The sequence below is a fragment of the Triplophysa dalaica genome, chromosome 19 (assembly GCF_015846415.1).
Source record: "Triplophysa dalaica isolate WHDGS20190420 chromosome 19, ASM1584641v1, whole genome shotgun sequence".
Classification (NCBI taxonomy): domain Eukaryota; kingdom Metazoa; phylum Chordata; class Actinopteri; order Cypriniformes; family Nemacheilidae; genus Triplophysa; species Triplophysa dalaica.
This window is the reverse complement of record NC_079560.1, coordinates 655,483-682,500: the sequence shown is the minus strand read 5'-3', so window position 1 is coordinate 682,500 and position 27,018 is coordinate 655,483. Positions and strand designations below refer to the sequence as shown.

The window sequence follows — 27,018 nt, the reverse complement described above, 5'->3', positions numbered from 1 at the left end:
GAAGAAAACGGAACACACAGACACACTCGCGCACACACACACATTCGTACACACACACACACACATACACACACACACACACACACACACTCTCTGTTGTTTTAATGTGGCTCTGTTTTTAATTGCTGTCTACACAGGCAGCTTCCTAACTAACAGAATCATGTTTAATCCATATTAACATTGTGGGATTGTGGGAACTCTTCTGATGTTCTGAACTTCAAATACACATATAATGTTTTTTACTACATTTCTGAAGACATTCATTTAGAAATCTGATATTCGACACACATGCCTTGTGTGTGTGTGTGTGTGTGTATTGGCAGAACTTTAAGCGAGGTTTCTTTGCAGAGGATGTCCTGACCCATGACCTCTGTGATTCTGTGACCTGTGTAGTTCCAGGTCTTGACCCGGATTTATTGTGTTTAAATCCGCCTGAGGAAGTGACTTTTGTTCCAGTCATTGAATGTGAAGTGAGGCCGCTGTCACCCAGCGCTGCTCTTCAGCTCCTGATGTTTTTCTTGAAGGTTTTCTGGTTCCCCCTTTTGTCTGCACTTATGTTCAGGACCATTAAACTCTGTCACGCTATTGTTCAAACGTTTGATTGATGGAAAGTTCATGACCCACAATCAACACAGTGAATTCATTTCATTTAAAAATACAAGAGCGTGTCTTTTGCATGTACAGCACACATCTACTAAGCATGTATTGTGAAGGTGTGTCTACACTTTATAGTATTGCAGAAATTTGACTTCAGACTAAATGTTGTCTGAGGTTTTGCGGCATCAATTTTGTGCCGGAACAAGCATCTTAATTCAATAAAGCCACCAGGACGCCATTTACTGTCTCGCTTTGAATGTGCGCCATGAACTTGACCTGTTTCTCAGAGTTCAGGGTAAAACCAGGTCCCGCGTTCTCAACCCACGAGACCACCCGGACAGACCCTCCTGAGAGAGTGATGATGTTACCACATCCCATTTCAAATCCACAGAGAACACATAGACACTGACCCCAGAGTTTCATCCTCTTCTGAAGTCTCATGAAGCTGCGGCTCTGTATGTAAATGAGCTCTGCTGTGATTTGCTGAGGCAGGTGTTGATATTTAAATGCAATGGTTGTGTTCATGTGTTGTGTTGTCCTGTGATGATTCAGAATAAATCTTCTCGTCCTTTAGTTGATAATACCATCAGCCCTGTGGGGAAAATAAATAAATACAAATTTTGTATAGTTTAGTTTATGGTTAGGAGACAGTTTGTACTGTTTAATAATTATTATGTCTATGGAAAGTCAACATGTTGTTATGAAGTCTGGTCCTCCTCTCATGGCCCACACACACACACACACACACATGTTGTGTTGAAGAAGAGGGTTGTGTGGTTAATGGAGAGCGATGGTTTGGTCCGCTGAGGTCTAACCCTTCATTAACTTCATCTCTGAAAGAATGCCGGAAATCAGTCGTCATTACTTTCCCACAACACACACGCACGCACACACACACACACACAAACACACACTCGCACACATACACACGCAAGCACACTCACACACGTACACTCTTTCACTTACAAATCACAAAACAAATCAAAATGAAAGATATCATTGTTTTTAATATTTCATTGGAAGAGGTTATGAGATTATTATTAGAAACAGAACAGACTTTTTATATCTAGTAAACATTATCTTGAGTGTGTTTAGTAAACATCTAGACATGGTTATTTGTGTTTGATGTGTGTGTATGTAATGCAGACACAGTCACATGATGACGCTCTCTGTGACTCTGAAGTCTTGCTTTGACAAAGTTTCTCTCGGCCATTTTTCAATAAGAAATGAAATGAATCACCTGTGACCCAGAAACTCTTTTCTCTATTTCTCTGAGAGATTAACCGTGGCAGGTACGACAGGCGCTCTGGGGGAGAGAGAGACCTCATCAGGCTCCTCATTTACTTCCGCTTTTAAATATAAAACCTTTATTAAATATGTACGGCAGACGCTGGAATCCGCGGCCAGGAGCCATTCTGAAAGATTCCCGTATCCCTCCGTCTATCCGTGACATTTTCTGATATTTGCATGGAGCCACCGGGAGACAATAGCATCCCAGTGCCACCCTGTCAAAGGATTAACCGGAATTACAGAGAGAGAGAGAGAGATAGAGAGAGAGAAAGAGCGCTCGGGGCTTCAGATTGTGTCCTTAAAACAAAAACGGAGAGAGCGACTGGAAAAGAAGGAGACTTGTGCCAAATCACAATTCCTGCTGGATGTGTGTATTATCCTGGGAATTAGGGAGCCCACAATTAAGCATATGGGCATTAAGATAATTGTCAGTTGTGTTGGCGAATGTGACGACAGCCAGATGGATCCGCTCTTTCTCTCCGCTCGGCATCGTGGGACATTACTTTAGATTTTACCTGCCTGAATAAACTCACAGAGAGGAGAGAGGGATGCTGGCGAAGCGCTCGCTCCGTTCCTCATATACACGCACATTTTATCCCGTCATTGATGAACACATTCGCCAGAGAACGCTGCGTGAGATGCTGTATCCCACAATGCATTGCAGCTTCCAGTGTGTAAGCAGAAGGGATGTCGCTCTTTTGAATAAATAACTCTCTTATTATTTTACATTAAGTCGTTAAGCATACGTTATTATCCAAAGTGACTTAAATGAGGTAAAGAATAGAAGCAATTGGAACATCAGAAGGGGAACAAAATGCTTATTATACAAAGCAACGGTTGTTTTTTGATAGAAAGAGCAGGAAATAAATATAAATTTAACTCTAGGTCCGGTGCTGACATAAACGTGCAGTATGGGCCGGTTGTTTTAAATGTTTATTGGTGTATATCACGTACAGCTCACTGGTTTTATCAACTTTATAAATATCAGACATGAATATACATTCATATTTATTCTGAACACAGCATGTGTTATATTTGAATTATATTTCTTTGTATAGCGCTTTTCACAATATATACAGTATAGTTTTGAAGCAACTTTACAAAAATACATGTTTCCACATTAGAAAACCATATGAGATTTATATTATCACAGTTTTTTTAAATGACAGTTTTGGCTAATATGATTTGAGCTTGATATTAATGATATTATATGTGAAATATAATGTAATATGAATATATGTGACCTTGGACGACAAAACCAGTCTTAAGGGTAAATCTTTCTAAATTGAGATTTTGACATCATCTGAAAGCTGAAGAAATAAGATATTGGTTTGTTTGGATAGGACACAATATCAAAATATTGAGAAAAGAAAGTTTTTCATACATTTACGGTAGGAAATTTATCAAACATCTTCATGGAACATGATCTTTACTTAATGTCCTAATGATTTTTTGCATAAAATAAAAATCTGTCATTTTTACAGTAAAAATTGAACGCATCAGTTGACATCCAGATATCATTTCAGACACAAATGCTTATTTCACAGTTTTAATCCAGTTTTGTGTATAAAGTTGTGTTGAGTGCATTGCATTTTAGAAATATTTCAAACGAAGAGAGAGAGAGAGAGAGAGAGAGAGAGAGAGAGAGAGAGAAAGATGCTGTAAAATGGAGGAGTGTTGGTGTTGTGCAGGTGTACAGCGCCCTCTGTTGATCAGATGTGGCAGAACAGACTGAATGACCAGAGATTTGTATGTGTGTGCAAAAACTGATGGAACATTGTGGATCATCATGTCATCTTTCTCAAGCTTGTCAATACACAGTTTTGAAATAAACTCTCTCTCTCTTTATTTCTCTCTCTCTCACAGGTGGGTGGTCATCGCGAGGATGGTGTTGGTTTGAGGAGTGGTCACTCCAGTCAGGTTCCAGTACCGCAACTCCCTGTGCAGTCAGCCACCTCCCCCGACCTCCAGCCCGACCCATACAGGGGTGAGCCAGACACACACACACACACACAAACACACAACACACAGAGACTGCAGGCTGGCATATGTGGGCACAGAACGGGCATGATGCCAAACATTCCCCCTCCACTGCAACCCGCCATTTTAGAACATCCACACACAGCGCAGACGCACATTCGACATCACAGGATTCCTGCGGTCACAGCGAGAGATTTCAGGAAAAATGTCTTAGAAATTTTATTTTGAATATAAGTTCTGTAGTGATTTTACATTCAGCTCAACAATATTTCATATTCTAGAAACAGCTCTGAGTTTCTCCATTTTTTTTTACAAATATTAAAACATAATCCGGTTGTCATGAATGAGAGAAGTCATTAAAATGTTGAGAAAAACAGCGTTGATGTTACTGAAGCTTAATTCACACTCTTTAAAATCCAAGTTAACAGCACATTAGCGGTCAATAATGTTTTGATGAACGTGTGCTTTTGTTCAGACGTCATTTTTCTCTTTATGAAACAGTAGTTTGCCGTGGTGGCGCAGGCCGGGCAGCAGACTAATCTGTGAACAGTTATGAGTCCATTAAACCCGGTGGCGTATTTTCAAGCTGAATATGTAAAAGGAAATTGTGTATGACCCTGGAAGTGAGGCATGAGATCTCAGCTCATTTAAGAGGCGCTCCGTCTCCTCGTTCACATGTTGGCAGCAGTTTTCTCTCTGGAGATCTCAGCCAAACAGTTAATGAGGTGCTGAACGTTATAAAATATAAAAAAGAGCATGATAAATAACAGACATGTGGATCAGAAATGATTATTTGTGCAGTGCGTCCAGGAGGAATTCTTCCAGAATTAGCAGCTATGTGTTTCTGGCTGGAGCTCGTGCTTCCAGAAGTAGCGTAGTAATATAATATTTCTTACTTTCATTTATATACGAATGTAGTACAGTCGCCGTTTTTTCACTTGCTTTTATTCAAAGTGACTTGCAGGGCATTTACTTCATATCCATACAGTTGCTGGAACACATTTATAAAGACGTTTCTTTGGTCTTTCTAGTAAGAGGTGTTTGGTTAAGCTGTTATGATGGAACATGAAACAGACCTTTTCTAAGAGCTGGTTAATTTCACCAGACTTAACCGCATCAAAGCCACCGTCATCCAGAACAAAAGAAAAATCCATTTACATTTTTACCAAAAGATTTTAGGGCTGTTCATCGATTAATCGCAATTAATCGCATGCAGATTAAAATTTTGTGTTTACATAATATACTTCCAGAAAACAAGTAATGAGAATAAATAAAAAACATCACAATAACAAAAAACATTAAAATACTGAGTTAAGAATCAAATAAAAATGATAAAACATTGAAATATAAAAATGGATTTTTAAAATGAAATTTCTAGGGCTGTCAAACAGTTAATCACGATTAATCTCATCCAGAATTAAAGTTTGTATTTGCATAATATATATAATATATATGTCTGTGTACCGTGCATATTAATGATTAATATTACACATACATGTGTATATATTTAATAAATATTTGTATGTTTTTACATAAATTTACTAATCGTTTAAATTATATTTATAAATGTTTATTACTTTTTCTATTTTGCATTTTTCTTAAATATAAGTATGTTTGTGTTTATAAATACCAAATGACACAGTACAGAGATATATTTTTTTTATTTTTTTATTTTATTCTGGATGCAATTAGTTGCGATAAATCGATTGACAACTTTTTAAAATCAATATATTTTATATTTAATCAATTTTATTTTATCCTTAACCCAGCATCTTTAATGTTTGTTGTTATTGTGATGTTATTCATTTATTGTTCATTACTTTATTATCTGGCAGTAAACACGTGATATTTTATTTGAGGTGGAGTGTTGATGTGTGTGTGTGTTTGTATTCTCGTGCGCAGCTCTCTCAGCGGGTCTGCAGGGTCACAGCACCTCATCTGTGAGCTCAGAGATAAAATCAGAAGATGAAGGAGACGAGAATCTCCAGGACAGTAAATCTCTGGACTCCAAGAAAGACGACATGGACAGCAAGGATCTCAAAGGATTAGAGAGGTCAAGATCTAGGTACCGTACCGCGAGCTTCGCTTCATTCAAACGCCCTTCTGGACTTTGATGAAGTGACATGTGTTCTGAGAGACAGCTGAACGGCGAGATGACAAACCCAACACACACTCACACACAGCTGGACACACAGTTACACACACAAAAGGCTGACATCACAACTAAACACTTGTTTGTACACTGTTATCAAATAAAAGACTTTTGGGTTATTGAGCATCTCTTGTGGTCTTGAGCCAGATTTGAGCTGTTTCTCTCACATGAGAGTAGGGCATGACCTGGATCCCAGATTCATCCAAACATTCCCAGGATAAACTCCTCAGGCAGGGTTTATAGATTTACACCTGGAATAACGCATTCGACTCATTCGGATTCAAATTTTTAGACGAAATCTGTGTGACATCATGTTTTGCGATGTTCAAAATGATTCTTTATTGAATATATCATGTCATTAAAACAAATAATTTAATTATTTTAAAACTAAAATCAGCATGAAAGGATTCAGTGATACAGAAATCTCAGAGAATGATAATATATATATATATATATATATATATATATATATAAATACAGAAATATATATATATATATATATATATATATATATATATATAGGGCTGTCAAATGATTAATCACGAATAATTGCATCCAGAATTAAAGTTTATGTTTACCTAATATATATTTATATTTATAAACACAAAAACAAATACATACTTGTATAAATATTTAGGAAATATTTAAATATATTTATTTATATTTACTAATAATTGAAATTAATTTTTTTTTTTATACATTTTTCTTAAATATATGCATTTATGTGTATGTGTTCATAAATACAAAATAAAAATGCACAGTAAACAGACATATATTATGTAATCATAAACTTTTATTCTTATGTGATTAATCACGATTAATAATTTGTCAGCCCTTATATAAATATATATATATAATTATAGTGGATATAAATATAATATAATTATAGTATATATGTATATATATATGTAATCATTTTGTTGAGGCTGATATTATTTTTTACAATATGTATGTTGTTTATTCTCTAAATAAAATGTAGACAAAAATAAATACAAAGCATTGACATTAACTCAAACTAGCTTCATAGAAGCCTAAACATTATTCACAGAGATTCACTCTGAGTTTGAGTTTGTTTTGAAGGTATAGATTATAAATATGTGTATTTACCCAAAATGTTTTATTTTTTATTTTTCCTCAAACACACACACCACAGTAATAATGATGATGAGGATTTGACTCCGGAGCAGAAGCTGGAGAGAGAGAAGGAGCGGAGGATGGCCAATAACGCCCGCGAGCGCCTGCGTGTGCGTGACATCAATGAAGCGTTTAAAGAACTGGGACGTATGGTGCAAATTCACCTGAAGAGCGACAAACCACAGACCAAACTGCTCATACTGCATCAGGCCGTCGCTGTCATCCTGAGTCTGGAACAACAGGTCCGAGGTCAGTATCACACTCCTCCTTTAATCCTGCCGCATGCGTGTACACACAGGACAATGCTCTTGTCAGGGTTCCTACACGTTTTGGAAAAGTATGTATTTTTATTTGATTGTTTACCAGCTTTGGATTAGTATTGAAAAAATAAAATGGACTACGAAGAAAATGATGAGTTTCCCGACCATTGTCCTGTTGGGTTTTCAAAAATTTGTTTTGGAACGTGTTTCCAGCGCTGCCAAAAGATCGGCATATTGTATTTCAATCTAGTAATATTTGTATTAAATATCAATTGACCATGTTTATTCTTCACTGACAAACATTAGACAGACATGGTTTTAGTTATTGTTATCTAATTTGCACTCCAATTGTTTTAAAATACACATATGTAAATCTGTTCTGTTCGGGACAAACTCAGTTTTTGGACCTCGTGTATTTAAAATCCTGCGTACATTCTGGATTGATCGTCATCACATTTTGAAAGAGTGTTATAGAGTTGAAGCTATAACAGACCACTGATTATTTGTGACCGTGGACAACACAACCAGTCTTTTGGGTCAATTTTTCAATATTGAGATTTTTACATAATGCGAAAGCTGAATAAATAAGATTGTTGTTAGAATATGACAATATTTGGCAGAGATAAAACCGTTTAAAATTCTGGAATCTGAGAGTTGAAAGAAAGTTAAAAATTGAGAAAATTGCCTTTGAAGTTGTGAATCATGGGCACTATAGCAGGACATCCACTCACAGAAATAAAGTTTTTATATATTTATGGTAGGAAATTTACAAAATATCTTCATGGAACATGATCTTTACTTCATGTCCTAAACATGTTTGGCATAAAAGAAAAATCAATCATTTTGACCCATACAATGTATTTCTGTCTTTTACTAAAAATGTTCCTGTGCTACTTTAGACTGGTTTTGGTCACATTTGGCAAAATATTATAAAAATATACATGTGAACAGTTTGATTTTAATCAGATGTTAAATATGTTCTGAAAAATCTTCTGCATGTTTGAGTCTTGAAAAGTTTGGAATTTCCATAATGGAAAACCCCAGCGCAGATTTGATGTAATGACACCTCTGGTCCTCTTGGTGGTGCTCTATCATATGAATATTCAGCGTGTCACCTTCATCATGAGATCATTAACGTGTGCGGTTGACTAACCGTGTGTTTCACATTCCAGAGCGGAACCTCAACCCAAAGGCGGCGTGTTTGAAGAGACGAGAAGAGGAGAAAGTGTCGTCGGACGGCCCTCCTCTCTCATTGGCCGGTGCCCACCATGGCATGGGCGAGACGTCCAATCCCATGGGACAAATGTAAAGAGCCACACCCCCAGAATGGTCAGAATATTTCACTTAACACTGATCTGCTGTTGTACATGTGCCATTGAACCGAACCAGACTCAAATTAAGACCCAAGACATTACCCACAAGTGTGTTGTGACGCACGTTTTGGCACTAAAATAAAAGAGAACGATTTGGCCACATAATGCATTAAGTACATGAAGTCAAATGTATGTAATGATAACTAATAACCTGATGGTTCAGATCAGATTAAACAACAGGCGCATTTAACAACAGATTGGCTGTAAGTGTTTATAATGTGTGTGCACAGGTTTTGGTTTCAAAATACAAACGCTTGTTGATATATGAGGTCAATAAAGCTCTTGAAATGAACGGGCACATGTACATAACAGCTCCGAGGAGTGTGCTTTACACGATTAGAATCATCTTGGTATTTATCGTTTGTTTGTTTGCTTTAATCTTTTTTTAAGCGTCTGAATGACACGATATAAAATACAGCAAAATCATGAATGGTCTTAGTGTTCACATTGCATCATGAATGTGCAGAGATACGAGGGGTCAAAGGTTTCAAATGCGTGTTAATCGTGCCATTAATGACTTTATGACATACGACTGTGAATCTGCGCTTCCCTTTATTCAACATGAGTTACTGTAGAGGAGAAACTTCTCATGTATGTTAATGGATTCGTATTTTACACGTGAGAGGCGATATACACTTATTTATAGGCAAATGCAACAGAAAATGTATAGATATTACAAAAATAAGAACACTGAAAAAAATGTATTATGTGCCTTAGTATAGATTTTATGAAAATAAATTATAAAAATATACTTACAATAATTATGTTCCTGTTTTTGACACAAAAATTGTTGAAATAACATAAAAATCTTGCGAATACAATTGACTAATTTCAGTTTTTAAGATTTTAATTATTTTGTTTGAGGAATTTTAATTGAACAAGTTATTAAGGAAATTCAACTCATTTTGTAGTTTTATGAATTTACTTTATTCCAGTTAGTAAGTTTTACTTGAGTTATAGCAGCAATTTTTTTTTATTAAATCCTTGTAACAATTTGCTCAAAGATTTTTTAGGTAATTTCTTTAAGTGATTTTTTCAGTGGAATAATATTTTGCATAAAGAACATTTACTTTTAAAGTTTATTTGTAAGACCCAGATTTATCATATCATAGTTTTGATTTTAGTTTTGCTTCTATTATTAGATGTTTAGCTTTTGTCGTAATTTTAGTTACCGTTTATGCAATTTTGGTATATTTTATAATTTACTGGTTTATTTGTAATGTTGCTATATAATATTAAATAATTTTTAGATTAGTTTTTGTTTATTAAATTAATTTAACTGCTTTTATCTTACTTCTGTTTATTTTTTAAGCAATATTAAAACATTTCCTTGAGTTAAGTTTTTCCAATAATGTTTTGGTCAATATTTGATTTCAATGAACAGAAACCTTTTCAAAGTTTTAATTTGAGTAAACTAAAATAACCTTTTTGAAAGCCAATTTGAAACATACTTTTTTGAATCATTATTTACATAAACACTGTACAGCAACATCTTTGTCTTTCTCTCGGTCTTTCAGGTCAAAGCTGCCAGAGTTCATCAAAATGGCGACCAATCACTTCTTCTGACAGTCCGAAAAAATCAATCAAACTTCCATCTGATCCTCCAACTTCAACTGTCCTCCTCCTAACCGGATCACAGCAGCTGTTGATACGGATTTACTGTAAATTATGGAAAACTGGCAGAGCCGCATGGAGTCATCGTCCGTATCTTCCTCCTGCTAAAAAAATAAAGAAGACGCTTTCACCGAACAGCAGTGGATTTCTCAAACATATCATGATGATGTAAGAACAGCCCTCTGATTTCAATGGCAATCTCGTCCACACTGTGGGACTTCTGTAGCTGTGCCTCACGGGACGTCTGAACGGACCAACACATTTATCACATTCTCTAGCGGTCCATGTTGAGTTTGGGGCGAGAAAGAGGGGCTTTAATTCAAAAACGGGATGGGATCAGGTTGTAGAATTTAGCAAAATTGCTCAAATAGTTGCAATAATGATGTGTGTTGTTTTGGAAAGCTAGTGAATTTGACAGAGTCAACAAAGTGTTTCGAAACCAGCAAGACCCCGACAATGAAAATTTATGGTGCGTTTCTTCACCACGTTAGGACAGGTTTGTCATCAAACTTTGCTCTCGTAGACCCGAAGGTCGCGGTTTATGAGCAGACGTGTGCGCAGACGGCCACACCCCGTTTAACAGAAGGTGGCCCACCGGTGATCTCTCCTGTTAAGCCCCGCCCCCGCGAGGAGCCCGAAGATGCAATTTTCACAAAACTAAACTTCAACCGATGTGCCTTTTAGAGCTCATATCATCACACGACTCATTATCAGAACTTTCTAGAATGCAAGCGTAGGAAACGTTAGTCTTTAGGTCTATGCAGACAGGTATTTTATGGCCTGGACTTTAAAAAAAAAGTAAAAAGGTAAAAAAAGTATTTTTGGGATAAACTGTATTTAATGTACTGTATGCCTATATGTAATTAGTAGGTGTGTCCACCCCACCTGGCCCCGCCCACAACCCCGCCCACAGCCCGTCACTGTTGTTATTGAGCGTTGTATTATAGCTATCGGCTTTTATGAATACTGGCTTGTTGTTGAGCCGCTGTAGTCCACGGTACACACGTGTGTGGTTATATGTGTAAAATGTTTCATTTTTCTTTTGTTTTGATATTTTTATTGTACGTCTGTGCTGGTTTCTTTTGCAAAAAGACAAAATGGAGAGAAAAAACGACGAAAGCAGCCGCACACGTCTGGGCAGTGTTTCTGTCAAGCCAGTCGACGGGAGGAAAAAAATGTCTATTCGAAAAAAAAACATATATATAAATGTATAAATATATACAGTATATAAAGCGAGGCCTAGAGTGTGGACGTGAAGAGGATTCTCTTTATTTCCGTCAAGCGGAGAACTCTCGTCCCTTGAGGAGACACGTGACTATTTCGCAGCGATGGCTCCACGGGACCGTAGGGTCGTCCGCTCTCGTCCAAGAGAGACGACCGCCGCACCTACAAGGCAAACATGGACATTTGTAAATTGTATGCAACAAATGCGAACTTACCATTATTTTGAAATCGTGTATGTAAAAGTTATATTTTTACATGTAGGCTGTTGTTATTTTGTGTTTAGAAAATGCGTTGTGTTCTTTTTTTTCTTCGTTACGAGACGACAAAAGAAGTCATTGCGTGTTGAAACGTGTCACATTGAAAATGTAGTAAGGTCAAAAGCAAAAAACAAAACAAAAAAACCTTCTGTTTATATTTCTGGGAACATTTTTCTTTTGTAAACGTGGGGGTGGGGCTCGGGAATCAAAGCTATACCATCATTCTCTCGTCCTCTTTCATCGTTTCATTGTCATTTTTTATTGTATTTCTGTAAATAGAATCCCGAGCTGAGGGTTCGGGACACTTTTTAACCTGCCAGTGATCATGTGACCAACAATCAGATCATCGTTTTCATGATAATCACTTTTGTAAAGAGACATCAGTGACGGAATCGACTCGACTTGTTTTTAGTGATGGTGGTTCATATGACGGCTAAACTTTTCTTTGTGTTTTTTTTCTTCTCAAAACAAAATGCAAAGTGTCATGAATCGTTATGCATTATTTGCAGATGCAGATTATTCCAACACAATCCTGATGTGGCACACGTGTACTTCAGCATCGCTTCAGTCCTGATGGTGTTTTTGTCCTTTCGGTCAGTTTTCCGAAAACATCTGAAGTTGTGTTTTGCCAGTGCTAAAGATGTTTGAATACTTCTCTTGTGCTCATCACCTTGTTGTAGCCGCTTTTAATTCCTATGATGACGGTGGAAAGATGATGATGTTTCCTCTCGCTTGTTCATAATGTACATACTTGTTATCGCTTTTATTAACTGATTTGTTTTTTGTTCGTTTTTTTAAGTCAAATGCAAAACTAAACGACAGTTTTCCATCGAGCCGTGGGCTGTGTGAACTCTTCTGTGCTCCTCAGATTGTGAGATAAAGATGATTCCAGACACCGCTGCTCGTTTTTGTGAGCGTCACATCTGCGGTTTGTACCGGAGCTCTTCGTGCTTTGTGTCCTCTGAGATTTTGGAGAAATACGTTTTCTTTTTGTCACTTTAGTGTGATTTCAATAAAGAGAGCCGTTCTAGGACGCTTCTGCTCATCGGTTACACCATCACCCCATTCATAATCATTACCCTTCAGTGATGAATGAGATAAAACACAACGATACTGACAGGAACATTTACTCCAGTGTGCAATTTTATTGCGTAGGTTTCATCGTCTGTCTTGCACTGAGGTTGTTCGATGGATTATTTTACATCATAGTTTAGCTCCTGAGATTCAGACGTCACGTTTAATTGGGTGGAGATCAACTTAAATGTGAAACTCGACAAAGTTAAAAGCAGCACAAAAATGAAGCACAAAGAAAAATCTACAAATGTGTAATAAGAAAATATAAAAAAATCAAACCAAGAAAAATAACTGGAGTGTTTTCAGTTAAACGTGTGTCATGTATGAATCATGTATGAACTGAGGCCTTTTCTCATGACAAACACCACAGAAGCACTTGTCTCTGGATGTTTCTTGAAAAGAAAATCCATTTTAAAACGTCAAACTTGATCTGGTGTATCTGAGGGCCAGTTCTTTTAAAAACAATTGACAAAACTGGAGGATACGACAAAAAGAGTTTCACTTTGCAGTTTTGTGGAATCATTGAAAGTATATTTGTTGCTTTGTTTTATTATTTAAAGACATCTTTTCTGTCCGATGTGTGTGTCATAAATCTTATATTTTAAACTCTGTGTATGTGTGCATAAATGTTGTGCGTTGTGTTTTTATGCTTAAGTTCTTCATTTTCGATTTGATGTTATTGTCTCATCATCCATCTTCTCGTCCTGTAGTTATTCAGTGTTGTCGTGTACATACAGTAACATCTCCAGCAATAAATGTGCCCTTTTAATGACCGACAGCTTTAAGCATTCATTGTTTTCTTAGCACAACAGACACATAAATAGAAAGACATTAATTATCTGACATTTATCTGTTATACAGTGACAACTTCAAAGGGACGGTTCACCCCAAAATGAAAATTATGTAATCGTTTTCTCACATTCAGATTCAGTTTTAAACCTGTATGAATGTCTTTGTTTTGCTTAACAAAAAGGAAGATAATTGTAAGAATGTCAGTAACCACACAGATCTCACTGACTGACATAGTAGGGAAAGTAAATACTATGGGAGTCAATGGAGTTTGGTTACTGACATTCTTACAAATATCTTCCTTTGTGTTTAGCAAAACAAAGTCATGTTTACATGTTTGGAACAATCGGTGACTAAATGATTAAAGACTTTTCATTATGAGGTGAACTGGCCCTTTAAGAAAATAACTATTTACACATTTAGAAAGTGGATTGAGTCCCTTTTAAATGAAAGGAATTAATAAGATGAGAACATCGTTTCCAAAAATGATTATTTAATGTACAGAATATAAGTGAATGATTGGCGGTTTGTTAGTAAGCGTTTTGTTTTAGTACATTTTCTGGTTTCGTTTTGAATTCGCAAGGTTCTTCTCAGAAGGACTTGTCTTGACGTGTTTAATCAGAAGAGCTGGAAGTGACATCACTGAACATGTTTCAGCAGTGCTGTGTGTTTAGGAAAGTTGCTGAAGGTGTCTCATGTGTGTCATGACCTCATCGTTCTCATCCTGTGACGTTCACATGTGTCTCACTGACTCACGTCTGTCTGTCTGTCTGTCTGTCTGTCATTCGGCTCAGATCCACCCAGATCCTCCTGAAAGAACATCATGGTCAGACCTTCATTAATTTACTCGCCTCCGTACAACACAGACGCACTGTGTGTTATTTAATCATGACTGACTTCATTCATGTACAAGCACTGACTGTTTAATTACTCTTTATCTTTTACTCCCTTAATCTCTTTCAAATTATTTGACATAAATGGAGACGTCTCATCTGTGTCTCAGATATTTCTCGTGAGAAAAAGTCATTAAAGAAGAGATGTCGCTCAGATTTGTCACGTCAAATTAATGAAGATTTCATTGTGATGTGTGGTCTGAGTCGACGTTCAGCAGTGTGATGATGCGTCATAAAAATATCATTATGTGTTCATATTCATTCAGTTTGTCCATATTTTACCCCACCATATACACTACACTGCTTAAAAGGTTTTTCACAGCGATGCCATTGAAAATGTATAAATGCCTTTGTTTTGCTAAACATGAAGGAAGATATTTAGAAGAATGTCAGTAACCAAACAGCACAACAAAGACATTTTGACACGTTCCGAACAATCATTAGGTTAGTAAATGATGACAGAATTTAAATTTTTGGGTGAACTGTCCCTTTAAGAAATTAACTATTTGTACAGTTAGAAGAGCCATTTTGGTTCCACGAAGAAGCATTCTGTTAAAGGTTCTTTAAAGAACCATCTCTTTCTCATTTATTTATAATCTGAAGGACCTTTCGTGAAACAGAATTTAAAGGTTTTTTATGAAACCATTTCGACAGAAAAGTTTTTTAAGGTTTCCTGTAGCTCAGTGGTAAGAGCATTGCATCAAAAACGCAAGGTCGTGGGTTTGATCCCATGTATAAATGTATAGGACATAATAGCGTCTGCCAAATGCATAAATGTAAGGTCACCGAGAAGCACACTCAAAAAATTGATTTGTTGAATTTACTTTAAAAAGCTGCGTCAAGTGGTTCCACACAAAAATATTAAGTCATTTGAACAAATAAAACTTTAGTTGTCTGAACAAAATAAATTAATGTTGACAAACTTTTTTGAGTAAATCCAAACCATTCAGATAATACCAGTAATGTTAAGTTATTTAAACTCATATTTATCGTTCTCAATGGTACTTTTTGTTGCCATACATAAATGTTACACAGACAAACTGCATGTAAGTCAAAACACAATGAACAGATGAGAGGCATCTCAGTACTGGCATTAGCACAGTTAAAGCTCATTGAATGATGAAATAAACATCATCCCTCGAACCTCTCACAGCCTATAAGCACATGTTCCACTCTTAGAAACAATGGCAACCCTAAAACTAAAAGTACAACAAACTCTTTTAAACCTCAAAGATAAAGGAACATTAACGCTTAAACAAGTCTTTTGTCTTTGCTAAAGAACACTTAAAATAACACTAAATTTCGTCTTACTGAAAATCCCCTCAACCAGTCATGTTGAATTAACTTGTTTATATGAATTAAACTCAACAATAGGTCCAATATTATAGGGTTTTGCGTTCTACTCAACAGTGTTAAGTTGACCTGTCAAACACTTGTTAAGTAAAGCTGGCAGAACTTACGTAAATTCAGTTACTTGCATTCTTTATGTACTGTGAACAAGAATGGGATAAGTGAAACTAACTACAGCAACAGTTCATCTTTTTGAGTGTATGTTTAAGAGTGTAGGTTGAAAAAACCCAACATTTTCTAGAGTGTGTTGACTTTCATGTATTTTTTGTAGCAGTAAAGATGGTGTTTTAGTTCCGAATTGGGTGTTTCAAGGCCGCGCTTGCAAGATGATTTCCAGAAATTAGTTTTTGTATTATTTGAAATTGCATATGTGATCAATAAGTGTTACAAAATATAAAAACATATTAGTTAAGTTCAAAATAAAACCAGGCAAATAAAAAGCCATCAGCCTTAGGAATTTCCTCCCCCTCGATCGAGACAACATTAGCAACCACATTAGGTCAGAAGCAGGAAGTCCATTTACAGAACCACGCTAAACAATCCCATGTGCACGCAGATTACTTTCAAGTTTTTAGTTTCTTATTTGTTGAAATGAAACATTGATTAATATCGTCCAAACACAATGCAGGAGGAGCGCCGCACGCACGAAAAGAGGCTGTCAGCACTCCAGTCAGTTTGATGAAATTCCACCATCTGTAGTTATAGTTCATTGTTTCTATATAACAACAAGTAAAGTAATGAGTAAATAACTATGAAATAATATGATGTTAGACTGTGCTCTTTTGTGTTGTCATTATGCGTGTTTGGGTAGAATAGGTGCACATGCGCAACTTTTGTATAAATGAACCACTTCTGAAGATACTGTGGTTCTCGAGTCACTGGAACTGTTTTTGGGGTTCGCGGGCCGAAAAGTTTGGGAACTCCTGTTTTAGTGGAACCTCTGGTTACCACGGTGAACCAATGAAAAGTTCATAAAGAAGCCAGAGCATCAAAGCTTCATGTTGCCAAGCAACACCGAGACTGAACAAGTTTGTGAAGATGAACCACATTCATCACGTCCTTTAACACAGATGTGGTTCAAAAACTCACTTCTAAACTCCTCCCTTAGCATGCCATTCACATTCTGAACATCTCTGCTCTGGTGTAAAGACGAGTGACTGAAACAGTGAGATGCCTCAGAATATACCGTGGTATACCATGGTTTTACAGAAGCAGTTGTTACTGTGTAGTTTGTGTTTTGGTGGAGCTGCTGGTATAAAATCAAGCGAGGAGGCAGATTTTACAGTAAGTGACACAGATACTGTCAAGACACAATAGGTTTCACTCCTGAGACACTTTTGATTCTCCATCATTCAGAGTGTTGGCCAGCGGCATGCTGGGATTCCACTCCCCGCTGTGGCACGCTTGCAAATCCACCTGAATGTGTGAGTGTGACCTCATATTTCAGTAAAGCACAAACACACACACGCACGCACACACAGATTGTTAAAGCTGAAGTGTGTTGTAATGTGTTGAGAACGCTGGGTGTGGTTGAACATTAGAGTCAGGAGAAGGATTTACATGGCCGGGGTCACAGAGTTGGTATTCATGTGAGATATGAGGAAACTGCTTATAGTGAATGAACAGTGTGCGTGTGTTTGACTGACAGAGTTATGTCAGCTTTACACAAACACACCTGTGTCGAAATTCTCCCATTCCGTTCCTGCGTGAGTCTTGTTAAAGGCAGCTCAGCCGAAAATAAAATACTGCCGTTATTTATTCCTCGTCATGTCATTACAAATCTGACAATCTGACTCTTTCTTAAGTGTAACATATATGAAGATATTTTGAGAAATGTGACTGTGGTTTTGTGTTGAGTTGAGTTCAGTGATGTTTGGTTATGAACATTCTTCAAAATATCTTTTCGTGTTCTGAAGAAGAAAGGAACTCACACAGGTTTGACATGACATGACTACAAATTTTCATTGGGTGAACTTTTCGTTAACATTTAAAAAATAAACCAAACCATTCATTTTCAGCACACAGGATATATTCCATATGTAATATTAGCACATAAATAATTCACTGCAAACTCTCTCAGTCAGTAATAACAAACAGAACTGTTTTGGCAAAAATGCATCTTAAATAGAGATCTGTGAGTCATGTGTATAACATTTGTAAGTGTATTATTACTAAAAACACATTTTCTGCACAGAATATTATTCCAGTTATTTTTGTAAAGCCTTGACTTTTATTATGTAAATAATTGTTTATTCTGTTTATTGTCTATCAGGTTGGGGTTAGTAGAGTATAATAGAATAGAATAAATTAGAATAGAATAGAATAGAATATATCTTTATTGTCATTGTACAGCTGTACAACGAAATTTCTCGTCTCAGTAAAATAAAAAGTGAACATGTACATACACAAGTATGTACAAGCAAATATGTATAGCATGGCAAAGAATGGGGAATGTAGGCAGTCAAAAACTGTGTTGGTGCAAGTATGCATAATGTCTGTCAACAATTTGTTTGGATATGCAACTCATTCTAAATTCTTTACATTGTTTGTGATCACGTGACCATACAACATTCCCAAATATGGAGAGACATCGCATCCTCACATTTACCACAGAAAAATAAGATAACTTTGTTTCTCTAATGGCGCGTGTGCTTCTGGGAGGCGTGGCTCAGTCAGGCAGGTGTGTCAAGTGGCCACGCCCACCTCGACGCAGGTGACCCGCCCAGGTGTGAAAGTAACCGCGCGCTGCCAGCGGGATCATCAGATACACCTGCAGCACTCGAGGACTCAGACAGCGATCGGACTTAACGGTAAAGACATTTTACTTCAATTTTAAACGCTTGTTAACGCGATGAAAGACTCTCGTGTGTGTGAGAGAGAGAGAGAGAGAGAGAGAGAGAGAGAGAGAGAGAGAGAGAGAGAGAGAGAGAGAGAGTATGTGTGTAGCTACAAAGGTTAACAGAGTTTCAGACTGATCTGTGATCAGCTTCACAGAGTTCTATGTTCAGTAACTGTTTCAGTATTTCTTGTGAAACAGAACTGACAGGATTGTATAAAAAAAGTTCCATCAATGTTTTGGGCGTTGTTTCATGGCTATTCCTTGTTTATTGGATCCTTCGAATGTGTTACAGTAAAACAATACTGCTGTTTATTCCACCATGTGTGTGTTTATGTAAATATTGACACTATGATAGTACCACGTTCTTTGGTCAGTACCATAGTTCTACACAGTTGTCACATGTTTGAATGTATCAAGAATCTCACAGTTACATGTCAAACCATCACTTATGAATATTGAAACAATTTATTCTCATCTTTCCTGGTGTGCCACAGTTCATTTCTACAAGCAGAAATATGACTATATGACTTATTATCACGGACTAGGTCTTGGTGATTGTCTGTGTCAATGTTCGATCTGTTAAGAGTCGGACACGTTATTCCAGAACTGAAGGTCACAATGGGCCTGGTTTTATTGTGATGATCCTGATGCAGCATTTGTGCCGTGTGAGAGTGGAATGTGACCCGCCCGTCCGCCCGCCCGTGAGGTGAAAGTTGTGATTGTTTTAGTGTTTATACACAGGGACAGATCTTTGTCTTTGACATGAGGGCGGTAAGTGAACCTGCAGAACTAGAAGAGGCTTTTTAAAGCTCCAGTATTGATGTGTTGGGTGTTCACAGGCCACCAACCGGGACGAGAGAGGGGGGAGAGAGAGGGGGAGAGAGAGAGAGAGAGAGAGAGAGGAGTGGCCCATTCTCTCTGAATAATTAAAGAAAGAAAGAAAAATGTTGGTCAATATCTGCAGGGTTTTTCTCCGGCTGACTCATGATTCTGTCATTTCTCTCCTTTAAAATAATAATTGATTAATTGTTTACATCTCTTTATTTTGAGGGATGTTGAAGCTTTTTGGAAGTTAACCTTCTGTTTATATACAGTATAATTTTAGAAGTTGAGATGTGTGTGTGTTTATGTCTCTTTGTGTGTGTTTATGATCTTTGAAACCTAATGATCTAAAGGTGTCTGCTGTTGGTTTTGTTTTAAGGGCCGTCACAATTATGAAATTTGGCTGACGATTAACTGTCTATCAAATAATTGCGATTATGGCGATTAGTTGTCTTTTCTAAGGCTTTGAAAATATGACAATTATTTTATTTAATGAAGAAAATATACATTTTAGAAGGATGAATTTACTATAGAGCTTTACAGAGAAGACTTGAGCACTAAAATATGAGGGTCTTGCCGTGCAAGTCTGGAAACTCAACATTTATATTTGATATAAATTAAAAACTATATAAAGCTAACACAACTCACATGATTTAGAGACCTTATTTGAATGTAACGGTGGGTGCAGATCAAGGCCGGTGGATGTAAAGTGCAGGAGATGCTGACGATGCTGACGAGACGATTATTCATTAATTGTGACTATTTTGTTGTTCAATAGAATTTGTTGATCAATCTCATCTTAAGTCATTGTGTAATTTTAGTATTTTCTTTTATCATAGTGTTTGTGTCTGGGCCTTCAGTGCGGACTGAGAAGTTGAATCCAAACGTTTGACTGGTGTTTTATATGAATATCAAAAAGATCTCATAGATGCACTGATTCTGTGATGATGTCGAAATGCACATTTGTCCGATCAGCTTGTTTTTAAGCGTGATTGGAGGTTTTTTTTAAGGAAATGATGTATGTCGACAGGAATGTTTTTTTGTGTTTTAATTCGTTTGTCCTTAGGGAGACAACTGCACAGGTATGCGTCCCACCCCGGTGCACATTCAGTGTTGTGCCAATCATTTTAATCATTACGTCATCATCATCCGTTCATTAAAACTTTCCATGATGTTTCCGTGGCGACCAACAGAAAACAACAGTGAGTCATAATTAAGCTTTGAAGACGGTGATACAATGTCACATTGTGCACATTCTGTATACATTCATCTGTCATTATAAAGCCGCTGGTATTGTGCTGTCAGTGACGTTCAGCTTTTCATATCCTAACGCTCATTTATTACAAATAATACACAGTGAAGCAAACGTTACTAAGTGAGCAGAAATGAAAAACACGGTTTTTGGTCTGAATGTGTGAATCGGGGGTCTCGTGGACCGCACGGGTGACATCTCATGTCGTGTCTGAATGTTTTGAATTTCTTTAGCAGCCTGAGAACTTTCCTCTCAAGTATGTTGAGAATGAAGGTGTCGCCTGCTGGTTTTCATATACAAACATACGCCCAGGATATACAGCGCAGCTCTGAATATCTCACAAGCTTGTCATTCTCGTGACTTTCATCAAAATGTTTTTAGTTTGTTTTGTGCCGGCGTGACACATCTCTTCTTCTCTGTCACCTGTTGTGTTGAAGCTCTATGCGAAATTCTTTAAATACCCACAACGCACTTCTGCTAACAGAAGTGATTTTCCTTTAGAATGAATTGTTGCTGTTTAATAATCAAAATTTAGGTTCTTGTCCTCTTTTTTTCTATTTTATGTGTTTTTTTCTCTATTTTTGTTTTATTTGTATTAACGGATGATTACGCACGGCTAAATGTATAGTTGTAAAAATGAGTGCGTTTACATGCAAAGTCTTACTCCGATTATGCTTAAAAAGTTTTTTCCGGCAGATGACAGTCGTTCGGTAAGTTCCGTTGACGAAAAACTGCATTATTTGTTTGTTCCAATAGGATCGCATCTACTCTGGCGGAGGCTTTCGTTACCATCATTTGCCGGAAAACAAGCCTCTGGTTCACGCGCATTCGAGAGATGGAAACTAGACATCAACCTTATGATGGATATTTCTCTGTAACAAACGCATGGATTCGCCTTAGAGGACCTTTGTTTAGACCACGGAGCCGCGTCGAGCAGTTCTTTGATCGATGGATGCACTTTTTGGAGCTTCAAAAAATCACTTTTTAAAACAATTGAGTTTTTATCATGGAAACAATTTTCTTTTAGTTTTTATATATTTTAGTTTCAGTTTTAGTTTTATTGGAATATTTTGGCCAAACCTCAGATCTTTGAAAGCATGATGACAGAGTCTGCTGCTTCTCACACAGCTGCTAGCAACGTCATTGCATCATTGTTTTTATTACTCCTCCTTTCCGAATCTTTCATCATGACGTTTTTGTACTCCACGCGATGATTCGATTGAAAATGTACATTCAGGTTTCCCCCTTATTTTAACCCCACAAATTTGATCTTGCACCAAGACAAAACAGGGCTCTGCCGTTTTCGACCAGCCATCAATTATGTCCGTCTTGTCTTCATCCAGTTTCAGTAGAAATCCCCAAAAACACGTTGTCTGTAGTATAGAACAGCTGCTGCTACAGTCAAGCCAGAATCAGCCACAATGGGAAAAGACCTCATTATTTATGAAAACTATTATTTATTTGTGATCATTTTATTTTAGTTTGTTAGGGTTAGGTTTCATTTTAGTTGTTCATTTATTTACAATTTTTTTTATTTTATTTCAGTTTCTGAAATAATTTTTATCTTAGTTTTAGTTTTATTTTACGAAAACAATACTGGTTAGGATGCGGTGAAAGAGATTTTTATATTATTTATCAGTTCAGCTTTCACTGAAATGCAACAAAAGAGGCGTTTTGTTCAGGTGTTGTGTAGGTAATGGAGATCACATCATGTAGCGTGTGTGTTTATATGATGCGGTGTGAACACACTTCATGAACGGCTGTGATGAGATCGTCCTGAGGGCCCGGTCGGGTCTTTAGATGTGGAGTGAGGGTGGTGTCACCTTTCTGCTTTAATTGCACTTAAACGCGCTGAATGTGCAGTAATAATAATAACTCCTTTAGGAGACAGAACGTCTCATTTTCAGTCTCTCTGTATATCTGTGTGTCAAGCCACTTTGTTTTTTCTCTTGTCAAACACACAGGAGCTTTATTATCATCAGTAATCAAAGAACTACAAACCACAATGTAAACATAAACACACACAATAATTCTATATTTAACCTGTCCCACCCTGATATAGTTATTATTATTATTAATTGCATTTACGTCAATTTTTTAGTCTATATGTGTTTTTTTGTACTTTACATTTTGTGGTCTTTTCATACATTTTCATTCATTTTGTTTGTTTTCAAATAGTGCTTTGGAATTTATATTTATTTTCAGTTAATAATTGTAGTGCCTCAAACTTATTTTAGTTCAGTTTTAATTGTTATTTCATGTTTTTAAAATAATATTTAGGCCTACATTTTATTTGATCTCTCAGATAAAATAAATATTTTAATAGTTGTGGTTTTTATATCCCAGTGGGGACCTTAACCTGAATACACACCAACACATGGGGACTCGTGTCATGGGCAAAAAATCTTAAAAATTGTACAGAAAGATATTATTTAAAAATCAAAAAATGCTAAAAGTTGTTTATGATCTTTAGGTTTAGGGATGAAATATACAGTTTGTACAGTATAAAGATCGTTACGCCTATGGACTGTCCCCACAGAGTTTATAAACCCAACATGTGTGTGTGTGTGTGTGTGTGTGTGTGTCACTCATCAGTCATTCTTTCAGTCTTTTAGTTTCATTATGGTCTGATTTGCATATTAAGTCAGTCGTCTGGTGTTTTTCCGGCTCTCTGAAGAATCCCAGCTCGTCTCATGAACCCAAAACCTGGCAACCGCCCAATATTTACTCGCCAATTATTCAGTCTTGATTGGGCTTCTGTCTCCGCTGTAATGAACCCGCAAATCAGAGTTTCAATGGGACAAAGTTTGTTAGTTTGCTCACGAAGTAAACTTTCTTCAGTCAGGACCGGAGATGTCTGCTGGTCTGAGATCAGGTGCGAGAGATTCATTCGTATCCCAGCAAACATCATTTGCTTTTTAAAATGTTTGAAAACTTTCTTTTGCAAATCACCAGCATTCAAGCTTTGATATCCGATTGTGAATTCCTGGTGCTGTCTAGACAGGTGTAGTCATTCTTGTGTTTAGTAGTGTGTCTTGTAAGTGTGTCTTTGTCTTTGTGTCTGTGATTCGCTTGAATTAAGACGTTCAGTCATCTGTAATAATCTATTGTCTCATTATAGCCTGAAATATTCCCTGAAGAATTTGTCATGCAAGCTCTTAAATCTTAATGTCAACAAGTCATCCGTCGTCTCTTCTGTCCTGGTTCTTCCCTTGAAAATACAAGCATAAATGTGTTCTTCTGTCTGAACAACACGGTTTTGTGAGATGGACCGCCGGCTCCATTGACGAGACCGATGTGATGATATAACATAATCTGTTTCAGTGTTGGGCGTAACTAGTTACTGAGTAATCTGTTACAGTAATTGAATTATTTTTCCCTTAAAGAAGTGAGTAAGGGATTACTTTTATTTGTTCTGTAATTTCATTGCAGTTACTTCAGATGTAATTGAACTAAATACTGTGTAATGTATACAATAGTGGAATTGACATTGAAAGTCTAACTTTAGAACACATGCATTAATGTATCTTTTTCACATTTGTAATACTTTAGTAAGTTAATAAGAGTTCTTTAGTTTTATATTTATTATATACCCAATGCTGATCTGTTTACAGATGATCTGATGAAACACTATAGAGATGATTGCTCGGTGAACGTGCAGGCGTGTGAACTTCTCTCTCATCATCGCTCTGTTGTTCGGCTGTAATGGCCAGAGATTCCCATCACAACACACGCTGGTGGTGAAGCTCTTGAGAAAACACCTGAAGATGATTTTGTGATGATATTGTCTGTGATGATATTGTTATTGTAACACCTGAATGTGTTTGGCGTCTCGGTGTCCATCAGATCAATAAAGACATCCACACATCATCGATACATCAGCAGAGTTTAGCTGGTCACCTTACTCCTTACACAAGTGAACCACAACTTTATTACAAATAAAACCAGAATTATGGTTACTATAATGAAAGCATAGCAGCCACAAATTCACTGTGCTTTTGTCATAGTTTAACCATAGTGTAGTAAACCGAATGGTCCAATCCAGCCATAAAACATGCTTAGACTTTTACTATAGTAAAACGTCTTGGTTACGTATGTAACCTCAGTTCCCTGATGGAGGGAACGAGACGTTGTGTCGAGAACGACAGATGGGGTTCGCCCTTGAGAACCAATCAACTCTGACTACTATAGAAAAGGCCAATGAAATTTGGCGAATGCAATTTGCATGCCGGGCTCCGCCCCCGGAAATCCGGTATAAAAGGAGGCCGGCGTGCAGCATTCACTTACCTTTGTTCTGAAGAGCCTGAGACCTCTCAAACTGCAGCAGAATACGATACGTGTTCGTGGCATAAGGGACACAACGTCTCGTTCCCTCCATCAGGGAACTGAGGTTACATACGTAACCAAGACGTTCCCTTTCTGTCGGTCTCTCGACGTTGTGTCGAGAACGACAGATGGGGTTGCCTATGGAAAACGCCACAACGCTGTATCGCGTCACAATCTCTAGCGAAGCGACGGTAACAAGCCTGGGCGTGTCATCTCGAAGCTTTCGTGAGACTGTAACCTTCCAGTGTGGTGGTCGGGGGGTTCCAGAGCTTTCTTGGAGAAAGATGGGTACAGCCCTGACCGGTAACTTTCACGGACGGGGCCTTAGCTCTCTATAGGCGAGAGGCCGTCCAGATCAGTTTACACCGGGTAAGCGCGACTCTTAATCAGAGAAGCGCTACAGAGGCCACCTCCTACCCGTGGGGAGGAATATGGTGGATATAGGTATGGTCTCGTCCTTGGAGGAGAACGCATGGAACGTGCGGACTGAGTAGTTAACCGCGAGGTGGAGGCCCACCTGGGGAAGCTCATGGGTTACCAGGAGTGGGAACCATTCTCATGAGGATACATCAGACGGAACAGCCCACGGAGGGGGTGTTACAGACGTCCGGTAGCACTAGGTCCGGTTAGAGCTATCTGTGATAGCTCACATGGTATCCCGGCCTAAGGGGGAAGGCTGCTCTGCCCAGCCAGCCCCCAGGGGGTGCTTGTTTGGTGATGGATGGAATGCCTATTCTTAACCAGTGTCTGGGTAAGAAGGGAGGCTGGTGAGGTACCAGTTTCTTAGCGATGTGTTCGGGTAAGAAGAAAAGGTAAATAGCACACTGACCCAACCTGTTAGAGGGTGGAAAGGTGCTTTCGCAGGCATACGCCCCCCCGGATGCCAGTCCTACATGTCGCCACGCAGGACGTGGGCTGACACCGGGTTTACGCGAAGGTTGTTAACCCTTGCGAAGGTGTTTGGGCATAGCCCAACCCGCAGCTCTACAGATGTCTGCTAGAGAGGCGCTTCTGCCAGTGTCCAGGAGGTGGCTAAACTCCGTGTGGAGTGAGCCCTCACTGCCAATGGGCATGGGAGATTCTGAGATCGGAATGCCGTCGTAACGGCGTCCACGACCCAGTGCGCCAGCCTCTGTTTGGAGACAGCCTTCCCCTTCTGCTGTCCTCCAACAGACACGGAGCTGGTCAGAGCTTCAGAGCTCTGCGTGCGGTCCAGTACGTACTGGACACAACACTAATCGGGTTGGGTCTTCCTCCCCTATGGGGAGCGCCTGCAAGTTCACCACTTGGCCCCGGAGGGAGTAGTGGGAACTTCTTGGGCACGCATCCGGGCCTGGGTCTCAAGATAACGTGAGAGTTTCCAGGGCCGAGTTTAAGGCAATCCAGGGACACGGAGGATGCTCGGTGGTCCCCTACCCTCTTGAAGGAAGTGAGCGCCGTCAGGAGGGCCGTCTTACTCTATGAGGAAGATCGGAACCTCCGAGGGGCTCTTTGGGGGGCCCTGAGGCTCCCCAGGACCACTTAGGGTCCCAAGAGGGTATGGAGCGGAGATGAGGCGGATTCCGCCCTCTCGCTGCTTAGGAACCTGGTGACCAGGTCGTGTTGCCCTAGAAACTTTCCACCGACTGAGTCGTGATGAGTGGCAATAGCGACTACATACACTTTCAGTGTGGAAGGGAGATGTTAGTCTCCAGTCTCGTGAGGAGGGGAACACAATCCTGATCAAGCACCTCAGTGGGTCTTTCTCGTTGAGAAAGACACCAGGACGAGAAGAGGCACCGTCTAGAGGCGT

The 27,018-nt window shown here is 38.2% G+C and overlaps 2 protein-coding genes across 18 annotated transcripts in view; both read left to right on the top strand.

The window, feature by feature from the left end:
• Window positions 1–13,728, top strand: part of LOC130407577 (transcription factor 4-like) — a 130,825-nt gene extending 117,097 nt beyond the window's left edge. For 7 of the 16 annotated variants that reach the window (XM_056730602.1, XM_056730601.1, XM_056730603.1 and 4 more), the window contains 5 exons: window positions 3,754–3,874; window positions 5,770–5,932; window positions 7,173–7,402; window positions 8,586–8,718; window positions 10,304–13,728. In XM_056730602.1, the coding sequence (XP_056586580.1) occupies window positions 3,754–3,874; window positions 5,770–5,932; window positions 7,173–7,402; window positions 8,586–8,718; window positions 10,304–10,352 (696 nt within the window). In that variant the 3' untranslated portion in view covers window positions 10,353–13,728. Of the gene's footprint in view, window positions 1–3,753; window positions 3,875–5,769; window positions 5,933–7,172; window positions 7,403–8,585; window positions 8,743–10,303 lie in introns of all 16 variants that reach the window. The other 9 variants (XM_056730609.1, XM_056730607.1, XM_056730615.1 and 6 more) reach the window with 3 other exon arrangements.
• A 4,978-nt stretch (window positions 13,729–18,706) lies between these two features.
• Window positions 18,707–27,018, top strand: part of LOC130408041 (cingulin-like protein 1) — a 34,178-nt gene continuing 25,866 nt past the window's right edge. The window contains exon 1 of one of the 2 annotated variants that reach the window (XM_056731446.1): window positions 18,707–18,797. The gene's annotated coding sequence lies outside the window, so the exon portion shown is untranslated. The remainder of the gene's footprint in view (window positions 18,798–27,018) is intronic. The other variant, XM_056731447.1, reaches the window with a different exon arrangement.